The sequence below is a fragment of the Thunnus albacares genome, chromosome 9 (genome assembly GCF_914725855.1).
Source record: "Thunnus albacares chromosome 9, fThuAlb1.1, whole genome shotgun sequence".
Classification (NCBI taxonomy): Eukaryota; Metazoa; Chordata; class Actinopteri; order Scombriformes; family Scombridae; genus Thunnus; species Thunnus albacares.
Genome location: NC_058114.1, coordinates 27,570,488 through 27,584,054, shown reverse-complemented (window position 1 = coordinate 27,584,054; position 13,567 = coordinate 27,570,488). Strand labels below are relative to the sequence as shown.

The 13,567-nt window shown below is 43.4% G+C and overlaps 2 protein-coding genes across 5 annotated transcripts in view; one reads left to right on the top strand and one right to left on the bottom strand.

Moving 5' to 3' along the window:
• The first annotated feature begins 24 nt into the window (after positions 1-24).
• Positions 25-5,817, top strand: traf3ip2l (TRAF3 interacting protein 2-like). Of its 4 annotated transcripts, XM_044360710.1 has the most exons (11): positions 26-352; positions 768-788; positions 1,931-2,029; positions 2,481-3,160; positions 3,288-3,330; positions 3,425-3,489; positions 3,583-3,680; positions 3,785-3,853; positions 4,173-4,289; positions 4,389-4,463; positions 4,632-5,817. In XM_044360710.1, the coding sequence occupies exons 3-11, from the start codon at positions 1,965-1,967 to the stop codon at positions 4,776-4,778; spliced, it is 1,359 nt and encodes a 452-aa protein (XP_044216645.1). In that variant the 5' UTR covers positions 26-352; positions 768-788; positions 1,931-1,964; the 3' UTR covers positions 4,779-5,817. The 4 variants fall into 4 exon arrangements, with proteins under 4 accessions (XP_044216646.1, XP_044216645.1, XP_044216642.1 ...); XM_044360711.1 differs by lacking the exon at positions 768-788 and having other exon boundaries at positions 25-352; positions 1,945-2,029; XM_044360707.1 differs by lacking the exon at positions 768-788 and having other exon boundaries at positions 30-352.
• A 583-nt stretch (positions 5,818-6,400) lies between these two features.
• Positions 6,401-13,567, bottom strand: part of wwc3 (WWC family member 3) — a 30,782-nt gene continuing 23,615 nt past the window's right edge. The window contains exons 10-23 of the mRNA XM_044360702.1: positions 12,521-12,610; positions 11,861-12,432; positions 11,647-11,767; positions 11,188-11,268; positions 10,997-11,083; positions 10,653-10,848; positions 10,373-10,543; positions 9,450-9,568; positions 9,198-9,345; positions 8,943-9,107; positions 8,760-8,852; positions 8,444-8,674; positions 8,230-8,357; positions 6,401-7,201 (exon numbers count right to left, since the gene is read on the bottom strand). Coding sequence (XP_044216637.1) covers positions 7,135-7,201; positions 8,230-8,357; positions 8,444-8,674; positions 8,760-8,852; positions 8,943-9,107; positions 9,198-9,345; positions 9,450-9,568; positions 10,373-10,543; positions 10,653-10,848; positions 10,997-11,083; positions 11,188-11,268; positions 11,647-11,767; positions 11,861-12,432; positions 12,521-12,610 — 2,269 coding nt within the window. The 3' untranslated portion in view covers positions 6,401-7,134. The remainder of the gene's footprint in view (positions 7,202-8,229; positions 8,358-8,443; positions 8,675-8,759; positions 8,853-8,942; positions 9,108-9,197; positions 9,346-9,449; positions 9,569-10,372; positions 10,544-10,652; positions 10,849-10,996; positions 11,084-11,187; positions 11,269-11,646; positions 11,768-11,860; positions 12,433-12,520; positions 12,611-13,567) is intronic.

Genomic DNA, 13,567 nt, shown 5'->3' with positions numbered 1-13,567 from the left:
TGATTTTTAGGTCAGTGGTAATGTTTAGGGGTAAGGTAAGTCTCCAAGAAATTAATGTAAATCTATGTAATGTCCCCCAAAGTGACCTAGGACAACATTTGTGTGTGTGTGTATGTGCGTGTGTGTAGGTGGAGCGTGTCAGCGGGGAGGTGCAGCTGAGCGTCAAACTAAAGCACAAACTCATCAAACACGTCGATATTGTTTCATCTGTGTTGGGGTGACGGTGGAAATTACAACTGTATATTGATGCGTAGCTCAAAGTCGTCGTGTCGGCAGAAGTTTTGTCGGTAAATGAGCGGAAGCGAAGGAGCCTGAGTTACCTGTAGGAAACAAGGCGAGTTGAACAGCGACGGTAAGTTGCGTAAAGTAATTATGTCACCTGTTAATGAGCTGTTATACTTTTGATGAATAACGTCATTGTTGAAGGTTAATATTTACTCAACGCTTAACATTGGTACACAGATAAGTTAGCAGGTAAAAGCCTTTAATTTCACAAGTTGTTTTTTTTTTAAAGCAAATATATCCTTGAGATAACTCGTGATCATGAGTGAAAGCAGCTGAAAGCTTTTACTGCGATTTAGTCATCTCTGAATTGTGCTGATAAATATTGGGTGTTTTCGTTTTAACTTTTCATTTAAAGTGCTTGAAGTCACCATGAAATAAAAGTACACGGAGTCATATCTGGGTCACACAGTGGAAAGTGCAGCTAATTATGTGTATGTGCCACCACAGAGAGGCTTTAAATGAGTGTGTATTTACGTTTACAGGAACAGCAGGAGGTCTGGAAGGTAAACTCAAAACCATACAGGCCTCAATTCATGTTAAGTAGCCTTGTCTAACACTGAGGTGTATGTGGAGAAAGTCTGTCACGGGAAAATGAATCCATGTTGCCCTAAAAATAATTAAATGTGTCTAATTAGAGAGCCTTTATTTACCATGACTTCACCAATAACAGACCAGTGAACTCACAGGACTTTTAACGTAGGAAATGTGATGTCCTCTCTTATAAATGATGCATTGATGTGCAGTGAGGATATTGCAGTGTGTTATCTTTAATCACGTGTCATTACGCAGAATTCTAGAGATAAGTTTTATCTTTTGGAAGTTTTTGTGGTTTTAGTCTTTTTTTCCATCCCAGTCTTGTTTCTGTCTCTGAGAGGCAACATTTTATTCCTGCATGTGCGTTGATTTCCAACCATTTCGAAAAAAAAGTCCCCTGTGTGGGAGACACTCTAAATGTGCTCTCATGTAAATCAAGAAGACACCAGCAAGGGTGGAGACGACTTTTAAAAAATGCCATAAGTGTATCTTTAAAACGTCGTCATTATGTGTGAATATACAAACATAAAGGTGCTGTTCTTTAAGTTAGATATTGGCTGTTTCGTTCATCTGTATCACAGTTTTCAAGCAAAAACAACAGTCAGGTGCCCAAATGAACACTGAACACTGTGTTAACACAGTCATTTTGTGCAAAAATTCAGTTAAAATGTTGATCTGAAGCTTATATGAGGCTTCAGCAGTCTGAGTTAGTCATATCAAGTGGATACCAGCCATATTTAGTCTTTTTAGCATCAAAATCCCTCTTTGTGTTTCCTCAGACAGTGTTTTTTATGTTGAGCTGCGGTGGAAGTATAGTAACAAAAAGAGGGACTTTGGTATCAAAAAGACTGAAACATTGAAAGATATCTACTTGATTTGACTCATTTGGAGTTGTATTAGCTTCTGATAAATTTGTAACGTTTTTGCACAGAAGGAGGACTGTGGAATAAGTGCATTATGAAGGGATCTTCAAATGGTCAGTATGAACAGGAGGAATGGTTATGGCAAGAAAAACCTGTTTCAGTGTTCGTTTGGGCACCTGACTGTTGTTTTAAGAAAGTTAAGAAAAACTATGAACCTGTCCTTTTAATATGACACCTGTCCTCAACAGAATTTCATGTGCAGCTTAAACCAGACACACATGGATGTCAGGAGGAAGAATCCAAATGATGCAGCCCACTTTGATCTACTCGGCTTCGGCACCAAATAGGTGAGCATGACAACAAACGCGCAGTTAGAAAATGCAGCACAGTACAAGTCAAGTCAATATATTTTATATAGCACCAAATCACAACAGAAGTTATCTCAGGGCACTTTTCACATGGAGCAAGTCTAGTCTGTACTCTTTAATTTGCAGAGATCAAACATTCCCCCATGAGCAAGCACTTGACCACAGCAACAAGGAAAAACTCCCTTTTAACAGGAAGAAACCTCGAGCACAACCGGGCTCTAGGTGGGCGGCCATCTGCCTTGACCGGTTGGGTTGAGAGAGAGAGGAGACAAACAGTACACAAACTGACATGTTAGTGTGGGTGTAACCACAGTAGATACCTCTTTACTAAGAAGTGCAGCACATGTAAACAAGTTTATCTACTAGTCAGATCTTGGTGGTCTTGATCAACGTTCACTCACATTAATAATGAAATGTTTCTTGCTCACAGTCACGTCAGCCAGCTGAGCAGAAACCTGAGCAGCCACCACAATACGCCTGAAGAAGACGATGAAACCATGAGCACAGCGGAGCGAGAAGCCATGGCCGTCGACAAGCCGGACTCCACGTCTCACCCTGATGCACACAGCCGCCTTCCAGAGCACGCCACCCTCACTGATGGCTCCCTGCTCGGCAGACAGAGGCTGGACAGAGAGCAGGAACACAAGCACAACCACACTGTTCCCCAACCAGGCCCGAGCTACAGCCTGTACCAGCCTCCTCGCAGCTTGCCGGCTGGGTACAGCCAGCCGACTCCATTCCCCAGCCAGGCCGAAGGCCCCTGGCTCCACCCGAGTTTCGCCAGCAGCTGGTCGGGTTATCCCAGCAGCCTGCCGTCGTGTCTGAGCCAGAAAGATTACTCCAGTTGCTCTGGAGACAGCTGCATCTCCAGGTACAAGTTCCTTTCCCTCCCTGGCAGACACAGCACCTGTATGTCCAACCTGGAGCAGCCGCTCTCTCTGCACTCCAACCCGCCATCAGTCAACTTTGGTCACCACACCTTGTCTCCGTACTCGTGCCTGCCACAAGGCGCAGCCTGCTGCGCTCAGTGCCCTGCAGAGGCCTTCAACAGGGGGCCTGCAGCCAACAAGCACCTCTGGCCTCAGTACCTTCCAGCTTATGGCCCATACTGTAAGTCTGCTGTGCTGTTTATCCACCCCGACAAAGCCACATACCTAAATGTAGTGTGAGCTGATATCACACGCTGTTAATCCTACTGTATGAAGGATTTTTCTCTAATGTCTCTTTACTGCTTCAGATCCAGGTGACTGCAGACTTCCTGGAGTTGGATACACACAGATGTGAGTTTTTTTTAATTAGAATACTGTCTCTCACTACATGTTTGATTAACACAGCTCATGCGTCATGTTTCTGACAATCTTTAACTCCATGCAGTGGCCGCAACGCTCCAGCTCCAGAGAAGCACCCTCCTCACAGCACACCGCTCTCTCTTGAGCAGAGTAAGTGTTGATACCCAAATCTGCAGATAAACAGGTTATTTACTGAGATGCTGCCCACTCTTTTCATAATTTATTTATTGCTCTTGAATCCAGGGAGGGTCTTTGTCACTTATGAAGCAGACAACGACAAGCATGTCAACGAGATCATCAACTTTGTTGCTCTGCTGCGACACAACGGCTTTGACACCCATGTGTGTACATACTTTTTTTTTTTTAATTCATGTTTTGGCATATTTGGGGTAATTTCAGTTTTTTTGTGGTTTAACTTTCTGACTGATGTTTTTATTGGTTTCAGATTGACATTTTTGAGCAGCAGTTCAGGAGCATAAGCAAAATAGACTTCATGGAGCGATACCTCAGTGAGGTAAGAACAATCTCATATTTCTTTCATTAATTCATTCTTAATTCTGTAATTGTAATTCTGTAATTTAATAATTGTTCATGTTGTTCCTAATACAAAACCTTGCTTGGCTCACTTTTAATTTAATATCACAGGTAAAAGGTGAAAGTTGTAGTGAGAGCTTGAGGTAACCAGAATGTCAGAGCTCATTTTTTTTCTCTGCCACACTGAACATGTTTTATCATGTAGTTTAATAGTAGCACAAGAATGAAAATAGCTCACTGACATTTTAAATATTCGCAAGCACCCGTCATTATTGCTGTTATGCTATCCTCACACACAGAAAGAGTACCTGATCATCATCATCATCAGTCCCAAGTACTATGAGACGGTGACGGCCTCCCCTGTTGGCCTGGAAAACGACGAGAGGACCTTCAACACCGTCTACATACATAAACAGGTTCACAGCCACTCCTCAGTCTAAAAGACAATGTTAATATTCACTTTGAGATCTGCTGACCTTTAATTATGGTTTTCTTTCTTCTTGTGTGTCATTCAGCTCCAGAATGAATTCATCCAGAACGGAAGCAAGAATTTCCGGTTTATTCCCATTTTGTTCCCCGGGGCTAAAAAGGTTGGTTTGTATTACAGTCTCTAATTCGTCTCGATTCATTTATTCCTTTTAAGTGTGCAATTATGCCCTTTGAAACAGACATGTGCGGTGACATTAAGATGTTCATCTGTGATGTAACTGAACCCCACAACCTCAACTGTTTTTTTTGTTTTGTTTTTTTTAAATCAGTGTCATGTCCCAAACTGGCTTCAAAACACGCACGTTTACGGATGGCCGCGCGATCGGGACGACATTCTACGGCGGCTGATGAGGGTGGAGAAATATAATCCACCTCCCATTGGGGAACTACCAACCATTGTTTCCATCCCCATATAGAAACCCTGAAGACTCAGACTGGACTGAAAGACTTTCTCTCTGGAGAACTAACCGGTCATTATTGAGGTGGACAGGGACATGAGTGGAGTGTATTTTATTTTCCTGATAAGTGTGATTGTGCAGAGATTGTGAATTGTTGTGATGTTAATGGTGCTGTGTGAATTTCTCTCCTGGGATATGTTGCATAAGTGGTTCCTTTAGATTCTGCACAGAGTCTGATGACTGTGTATTTGCAGAATGGAGTAGTACTTATGAAACACAGGGTACTGTCATTATGAGATGTCAACAGATATTTCCACTGGTACACGCTGCCTCATTGTCACCATGTTGTCTCTTATTACAGTGTCTATCTAATGCAAACAGCTGCTCTACTGGATGGAGTCACTCTTGTGTTTTGTTGAGTGAAAAATAACAGGCAATGCTTAAAAAAAACAGTTAATTCTGTTTTTATGACTCTTGGTGCACGGAAGATATTATTTAAACAGTGTAGCAGTAGATTTGTGGCTGCTTCGTTGTCGCTGTGTGCAGATTTTTTGTTGTGGTCTCATACACCTGTTGAACTAAGCAGCCTCAGAATTATACATTTTCTGCAATCCACTCCTAATATTATATTAGAAAAATGAATTTTTAGCAAAATGTGCAAAGGTGGTTGCGATGGTTAGCCTGACAGTTGTGCATTGTCCACATTGTTGTTTTTGCACATTTTTAGCCCATTTACTACAAATAACAAACCAACAGTTGGGGCTGTCAGATAACCTACTTTAAGGTTATAGTCTCTACAACGTGATGTTCATTGTGCACAGGAAAAAAAAAAGAAACCACTGAAACCAACAGAGAACAATATGCAGTAATGTGCAGTATTTGTATAAAAAACAGGCTAAAGCAATCAAAAACTGATATTGTGGTCATTTAATTACATGATTACAGAAGTTGATGCCACAGATACTTTTAATTGTATTTCAGCACTGGAATCATTGTTGGGAGATGAACTGTAAGATTAAAAAGCAATTTGATAATTAAAATTACTTGTTGTATTGAATGGTGTGTTTTGAAGGTGACGGTGTTTTGGCCCTTAACTGACATCTCTGTGTGGGAAACATAAATCAGTGTTAGTGACGCTGGCCCCAAACCTGACATTTAACCAGACAAGCAGAGACTTGGGACCGGTTTGCCTGCAGGCTTCTGTGAGCATCTTTCAAATACTCAGCTGCATTTTTTGTTTGGGAATGAGCCATGAGAATGTGAGGGTTTAGGTGCCTTTTGCTATTGATTTCAGATCTACTGACACACTCAAGCAGAGCAGCGTTAATTGCGCCTCTCCCCAGCTTCTCACAGCTTATGTTGAAAGGCCTAAACAGGATGTCGGATCAAGATAACCTGCTGACACAGCTGCCTGCCTGCTGTGCGGTAGGGCTTCTCAAGAATCGGCAAGTTTAGACTCAAATGGGTCATCACAACACGTTTGTGGTCACAGAAAAATCACGTGTAACATCATGACACACTTAGAAATATGTTGGTGTGTGCGGAACAGTTTTTGTTTCTCATTCCAGCAGAAGTCAATCAGGAAATAAACACCTGCTCTTTAATTCTTCATCTCAAACACAACTGATGAAAAACCCAAGTGTCGAGACGTGGTTTAATGGTTTTATCTTCACAAGAGGTAACACTGCAGATGTTCATACAGACATCATAAAAAAATCTGAATACAGTGTTTCATATATTCATCCATATATTGAAAAGTACATGAAATAATATTAATTTTAATAACATAACAACAAAAGGACAATGACATCTGTAATAAAAGTGGATTACAAAGTGACATTTTATGCAAATAACTCTTAAGAATTAGGTAACAGAAACAAAATGAGACAATAGTTCCATTTTACTGTATGTAAAAACACTGAAGTGCTATTTGTTCAAAGCTACAAAATACACTTAAAAAGCAGGAAGCGTTTTTTTTTTTTAATTTCCTTCAAGGAAAAGTACTATAAAATAAGTTACAGTACAGTGAATTTGTCCAAACCGACTTTTGTTCCCGTCTTCCAGCCTTTTGTAAGCACAAACAACAGAAGTAACTCATACAGGAGTAAAGAGATACTGTTTCCTTATGAAAGGCGTCGTCCCCCAAAAAGGAAATGAACAGCCGTGCTGTTGTCAGTAACTGTGTCTAGTGTGTTCATGTTTATAAGAATAGCCGCACAAACACTTCTGAAAATGTGAAACCTTCTAATCTTCAACATCATCTGCGTGTCGCCCTGCCCGTGTCCTCGGTAGAAAGAACTTTGTACTTCATGAGTTCAGAACATTTTTTTTGACAAATACTTCATGTTAAGTCACATAATACAGAGGCAAGCTCTCATACATCATCAGCTGGCAAAGGAGGTATGTTGAACCTTGGTCTTGTGAAAAAGGCCATCTTCTCTCTGCAGACAAAGAACATAATTCATTTTTAAACACATCCTGTTTTAAGCAACACAAAATAAGGACAACTAGTTTAAATGCAAACACAGATCTCCACCTGCTGCTGACCGAGACGATTTCATGAGTAAAATACTCCTCTTTGTTCTTAACGAGTTGATTTACAAGATGATTTAAAGACACAGTGAATAAAACGAAACATTTCTCAAGTTCTTATTGTCTTAATCTCTTGCTATGAACCTGATGTATGTAAGAAAAGAAAACATTTTAAGTGTTTCATATCAAAATCTCTCTCTGCTCTATTACTAAAAAATGATAAAAATGTTTTTTAAGACTCATCTTAGTAGTAACACAAATATCAGACAATATTTTTACTGGAAATCACATTTGAAAAAGGGGATGTTGTATTATTTTTGAGGAAGAGACATTTATAGCATTATGGGTTGTTTGTAGCCTCTGATTATAATTTAACACAATGCGGAACAGCAGGTGAGGTTGGAAATGTGCTCTGTTGCACCTGTAACCACAACCAGCAGTAATGTCATGGTGTCCTGAAGAATCACTGCAGCATGATGAGACGTCAGCCAAAGCAAGTTTAAACCAGGAAAAAAGTCTGAAACATTTAATCATCTTATTTTCGGACGACAGTAAAAACCAAGCTTGACCATTAGCTTGTAGTTAGCGGAGCTGTATCATAAATAGTTTTCTCTTCTTGGAAAAACCCCACCCATCAGCATGAGTCATGGTAGCTGGCAGAGCAGTATCAAAGTCAAAAGGTGTGTGTTTGGATGCTGGATGTGTTGGCAAAGACTTATATATCCACATAATGTTGATTTATTCCCTCTCATCATCTTTTTCCTGATCTAACAAAGCGGGTGAGGAAGGTGTGGATGAAGGCCAACAGTCCTCTAAAGCACCATATAGTTAACTCATAAATGGAAGTTTAAGACAATCTAACTTTTGTTTTCGTGTGACTTTAACGAGTGTGATGTTAACAGTATAAAAGCTGACCAGCAGTCAGGACAATGCCAACCTGAATGTCTGCACAGGCAGGGGCTCCTTCTGGCTCTGCCCCCTCATCTGCAGAACCTCTTTGGAAGCCTTCCTCAGCCTCCTCTCCGCTGCCTCCTCCTGACGCTGCTCCTGCTTGCTTTGGCTTGCCTGTAGAACAATAAAACAATAGTCACCAGTTGGACGTGGGCGAATCTCACGTGGTTCCACTGTAGTGTCGTGCTTTTCAGTCTCACCTGTCTCTGGGCCTCTCTGAGCAGGCAGCGGAAGCGCTCGTCCCTCAGGGCCCAGTGGGGAAGCTCGGTGGCCTCCCTGGCTTGCGGCTCCTCCAGTCGTAGTTTCAGCTCCCTCAGGGCGCTCAGCTCCTCCATCAGCTGCCTCTGACGCGTCCTGCAGGCCTGGAGATCCAGCTCCAGGTCCAGGGAGGTGCGTGTCGGCTGCTCGGCCAGGGAGGAGCGGTACGACTGCTGCTCGCGCACACAAACACACCTCAGATGCTAGAAACTAAACACTTTCACATATAATCTGGAGGAATAATAATCAAGACTCTACCTGCTTATATCGCAGCGTTCTCCTTTCCAATGTGTTTCTGACAAAAGGCGATTTCTTTGGTAAAGTTGAGCTGTCACTGTCGCTGCGATACAACTGAAAGGTAAAATGAGTCATTTTATGTAGAGAAGGGAAAAAAAGGAAGATGGTAAATATTTTCTTTTTCATATGTTTGCATAGACTCACCCTGCAGACATATTGACTACGAGCTCCAGGAGAAAAGGTCTGAGAGCGAACGATAGTGCTGCCGCGCATGAAAGGCGAGGCGTGACCCCAGCGACCCCCCCTCTCCTTGGGTCGGACTCGCACCGGCTCTGGGAACAGACCCTCTGTCATGGTGGCCTTCTCCACCTGCAACAACCGATCGACAACACTTTAATGCACCTGCGCCACAGATTCTTATGTTGACCAGTTACATACTGCCACTGCTGCAGACTTCACCTTTACTGTAGAGAGTTTGCTAATCGTCTGATCACAGCGCCCTCCAGTGGTGATGCAGATGCCCTCTGCACACAGTCCCTCTGAGCAGGGAGCAGTGAACGCTGTGCTGTTGCTGCAGCCGCTGTCCACAGACTCTGCCTGCCAGCTCCTAAAATGTAAAAATACACCTTTGTCACATATTCTGCAGACAAAAAGAAGTGAATTTTGTATCTATGTGAGTGTGGTGGATTAAAATGACAGCAATGCTGGTACCTCTCAGATGTCGCCTCCCCCGGCTCGTCCTTCTTCTGCAGCCTCTGCAGCTCCAGCTCTGCGTCCTGCTCCTCTAGGTGGGTGGTGGTGTTACGTGACAGCAGAGTACATACAGTGTCCTGTAACATCACAGAGCAAAGCTACAGTTTGATGGGCTCATTTGCCCTGTGAGACACATTCTTTACATATTATTGACTTTAACAAGCTGCACACCTGCAGACTGCAGGGCAACAGCTATATAACAACAGTACAAGGAGTTATTCCTCCCAAAGGCATAGCACAATTGACAGTTTAATGCATTTAGTGCAATAAATGAGTTATTACTTTCTGGTAACACTCCAGGATTGCAAATGGTTTTGGTGGATTCATTAGAAGACTCTTTTCTTTCTGATGTAGGCTCATAATATATCATAACTTCTGCATCTCATCTGAGAAGCCATAAGATGATTAAAGGGATATGAAAGAAAACTATCTGTTGCTCAAAATAATGTTTCTTTGTTTTTGTTTGTTTCCTGTAAAATACTGGATACTTTTACTTCTGTAGGCCACTAGAAATACTTTAAATAAAACTATTTTTGGAGGAACAAGACTAAGAGTCTGCAGCCATGTTAGCAGCTCTGTTTAATCCGTCCAATAGTTGCTGAGATATTTCAGTTAGACCAAAGCAGTGGACCAAATGGTGACTGACTGACATGGATAAAAATCACTCTTTGGTATTTCTTCTCACAACTCTTGTACATACTAAGTCCTGAACCTGTGATGTAGGGTCACAAAAGGACATGTCTTCACTTCCCTCTTTTCCAATCCCCACCATACCTCTTTTCATCTCCTTGAAGCCGATACCTGAGATCAATTTGTCTGCTGTTGTGCTGTTCCTCCACTCTGCTGTTATGTACAGAACAAATATATGCGTGTGTGTTTACCATGGCTCTGGGCCTTTGCTCATCTTCCTGTCCATCATGCTGTCTGCGGTGGCCGAGGCTCTTTTGTTCAGGCCTCTGCATCTCCGTTCCGCTGTACATCTGGACTCGCAGCCAGTGGTAAACCATCTCTGCACTTCCCTCACAGTCTGCCAGACTCACCTGGGCTGTACCCTGCAGGTACACACACAGACAATGTCATTATTTTAATTTAGATATCAGCAGCCTAATAGTGGATGCATATTGCTTCGGGGCTGGCTAGAGTTCAGCCTTTCGGACCTACCAGTAGTTCCTCCTGAGCCTGAGGTCCCAGCGAGCAGACGGACAGCTGCAGAGCGCACACCGCCAGGGCGTTTGCAGGGACAGGAATACGGAAGCCTTCGTTGAAACTCATGTGGGACTGCGGCTCCAACGCAGTACAACAGTAAAACGCGCAGGCCCTGCCGGCGTCCAGTGGAATCAGGTGCACCTTCACATACCTGCACATGAAAGGAACAATGTGATTTGTGACTGGTCATAAGAATGTTTAATTTTCCTCAGTCAGACACTAAAGAGAAGAGATGGAGTACAAATTCAAAATATCCGCAGTTATTTACTTGTTTCAACATCAGAGCTGAATGCACTTACACTTTGTAGCCGTCTCTCACGATGGACCTATTCAAATTCTTGAGCTGCAGCAGATGTAGTCGTAGAGACTGAGAACCGGACTCCCACCTGCGAAGAAAAAAGTGCGGCAGAGAGAGAGAGAATATAGAGTCAGATACTAACAGTGAGTGAGCACGCCACCCACATACAGTCTACACTAACAGTTTACTCACAGCAGCCCCAGTTGGATCTGGGTGGGCTCGCTCACAGATGTCAACTCTTTCATGTATGACATCTCCTCGGACTCCTCTGCCCTGTGGGAGGACAGACAAAACAACAGATAAACAAACTGTTTTCCACTTCTACTGGACACAAAGGTTTACCTACTAACACATGTGAAGGCAGTCTGGTTACTTCACAGTTACAATTTCTGTGTGGATGAGATATTATGACCTAATTTTAAGATGAGTAAGATATTAAATTTTAAGATTGAAAAATTATATTTTTTGCACACTCTGCATTAAATCCTACTGAGACCAGAATATACAAATACCACATTTCATAGCTGTGATGTGGCTTTCTGCTTTGGCTTGTCGTGGTTGGGTTTTGCAGTTTTTTCCTCTGTCACTAGGAGGCGCACTTGTTTATGTTCTGTTTATGTTTTAACAATATTAGGGTGGACCTCCTCTCACCTCCTTCCCCAGGCCTCGAAGACTCCGCTGTCCGTGGCCAGAGCGTCCTCAGAAACACCTGCAGACACTCGCCTGGCCCTCCTGCCGCTCCTGTTGGCACTGTTCCCCCTCAGAGTCACTCCTGCAGGGGAAAACACATTCAATCCAGTTAATATAAAGCACTAATTATCACAGGGATCTAACTGGGCACAGGGATCAGATTTCAGTCTCTTGCCTGTGGAGGTGAAAGCCCCCTGAGCCCCGCTGTCTCTGAGACTCTTGCTGTCCAGTTGATGCACAGCGGCAGGGTTGACTGCATCCTCGCTGCTCAACATGGCGCTGTGTGACAGCGGTTGCGACTGCGCACGCAGCCCCTCCAGCAGCCCACGGCCCGCCTGCTCCATATACTCCTCCGTCATCTGGGTGAGAGGGCAGTCCTGAGGGGCGGAGTGGTAGGGGGTGTCCATGGGAGAGCTGGGGGGCGACAGCGAGGAGAGCGAGGAGCGGGAGGAGAGGGAGGCCAGGGACTGAGGGGTGTCGTGGGAACGTTTGGTTTTGCTCTGGGTCAGGGGGTCGGGAGTGAACATGGAGCAGTCTCTGGACATGGTCTCTGGGGGCAGCAGGTAGCGTAGATGGGGGTCGAGCGGCTCCCCGGCCCCCTCGAGACGCTCGTACTGGGGGAGGCCGTAGATGTCACTGAAACTGATGGAGCTGAGGGAGCCTCGGCTGGACGCCAGCGACCCCCGACTGGAGGCTAGAGAGCCGCGGCTGCTGCTGGACGATACCGTCAGAGAACTGGCCGACAGGCTGGTCATAAAGAAGAGACAGACATGTAAGAAAAGAGACGCAATGAAAACCCACTAACAGCTTGAAGAATGAGTGTGGTGTGCCGCACCTCTTCAGCTGGGAGTGAAGGTAGGTGGTGATGCGTGTCGCCTCCTCCAGCTGTCTCAGCAGAACATTCCTCTTCTCCTGCTGCAGGATCCTGTCACGAATTACACATTGATGCACAAGTTAAATGAACTGAAATAAGCTCACAGTTTCTTGCTCTCTATAGGTGGGTAATACAGCAGAACAATATGGTGGTCTTTCCTAAAAACCCAAACAATCATAGATTTATCTGTCCTGCTTGTATCTTGACTCTATTGTAGCCAGCAAGTAAACAGCACAGTGTGTTTATCTAACAGGAGAAACTGGGCTATGAGGGCACCCATATTTCCCCTCCGATTTCAAGAGCAGAACTCCTAAACTGACAGATAACTTGATAGTGAACACACACTGAGAAATTTTAAGAGCTACTTCTTCTTGACCTGCTTATTTTATACACACGTGTTGTGTCCCGGTTCCATACTACATGCTACCTGTTTACAGTATGTACTATATCTGTATAATATACTGTTGTTGCAGTTAGTCTTTAAGGTTATAGACATACTGAGCAGTTTTCTGATAACAGGAAATGATATAATACTTGCACCATCTAATGGCATTCAAACAGTGATTTTAGACACTGCCAATACATCTACAGCATACAGCAAAATCAAACATTTTTAGTAAGCACACCGGCTGTTTTGAGTATACTTTCTGATGTTTTTTTCAGTATGAACACACCACGTACCTGGTGTTGTTTTGATTTGGGACAGTCCTACAGTCCTACAGCTCTCAGTCAATAACATGTTGAGAACGCAGCTGTCTCAGATCATGTTTTAATGTTTATGTTTGTGACACAAAAATAACCTTTAGCTTTGTCTATTGGAGTCATCAATCACATCTGACTGTCAGTGTACTAACCTGCAGGTTGCCATGTGCCCTGAATGATTGTGATATCTGATAAAGGCAGATCTCTGGGTTGTTAATGTTATTTATTCACCTGGTTCATGAATCACTGATGTGCGCTGCTCAGTATTTAATGGCCAACAAAGCAGAAATTCATTTAACAGGTATT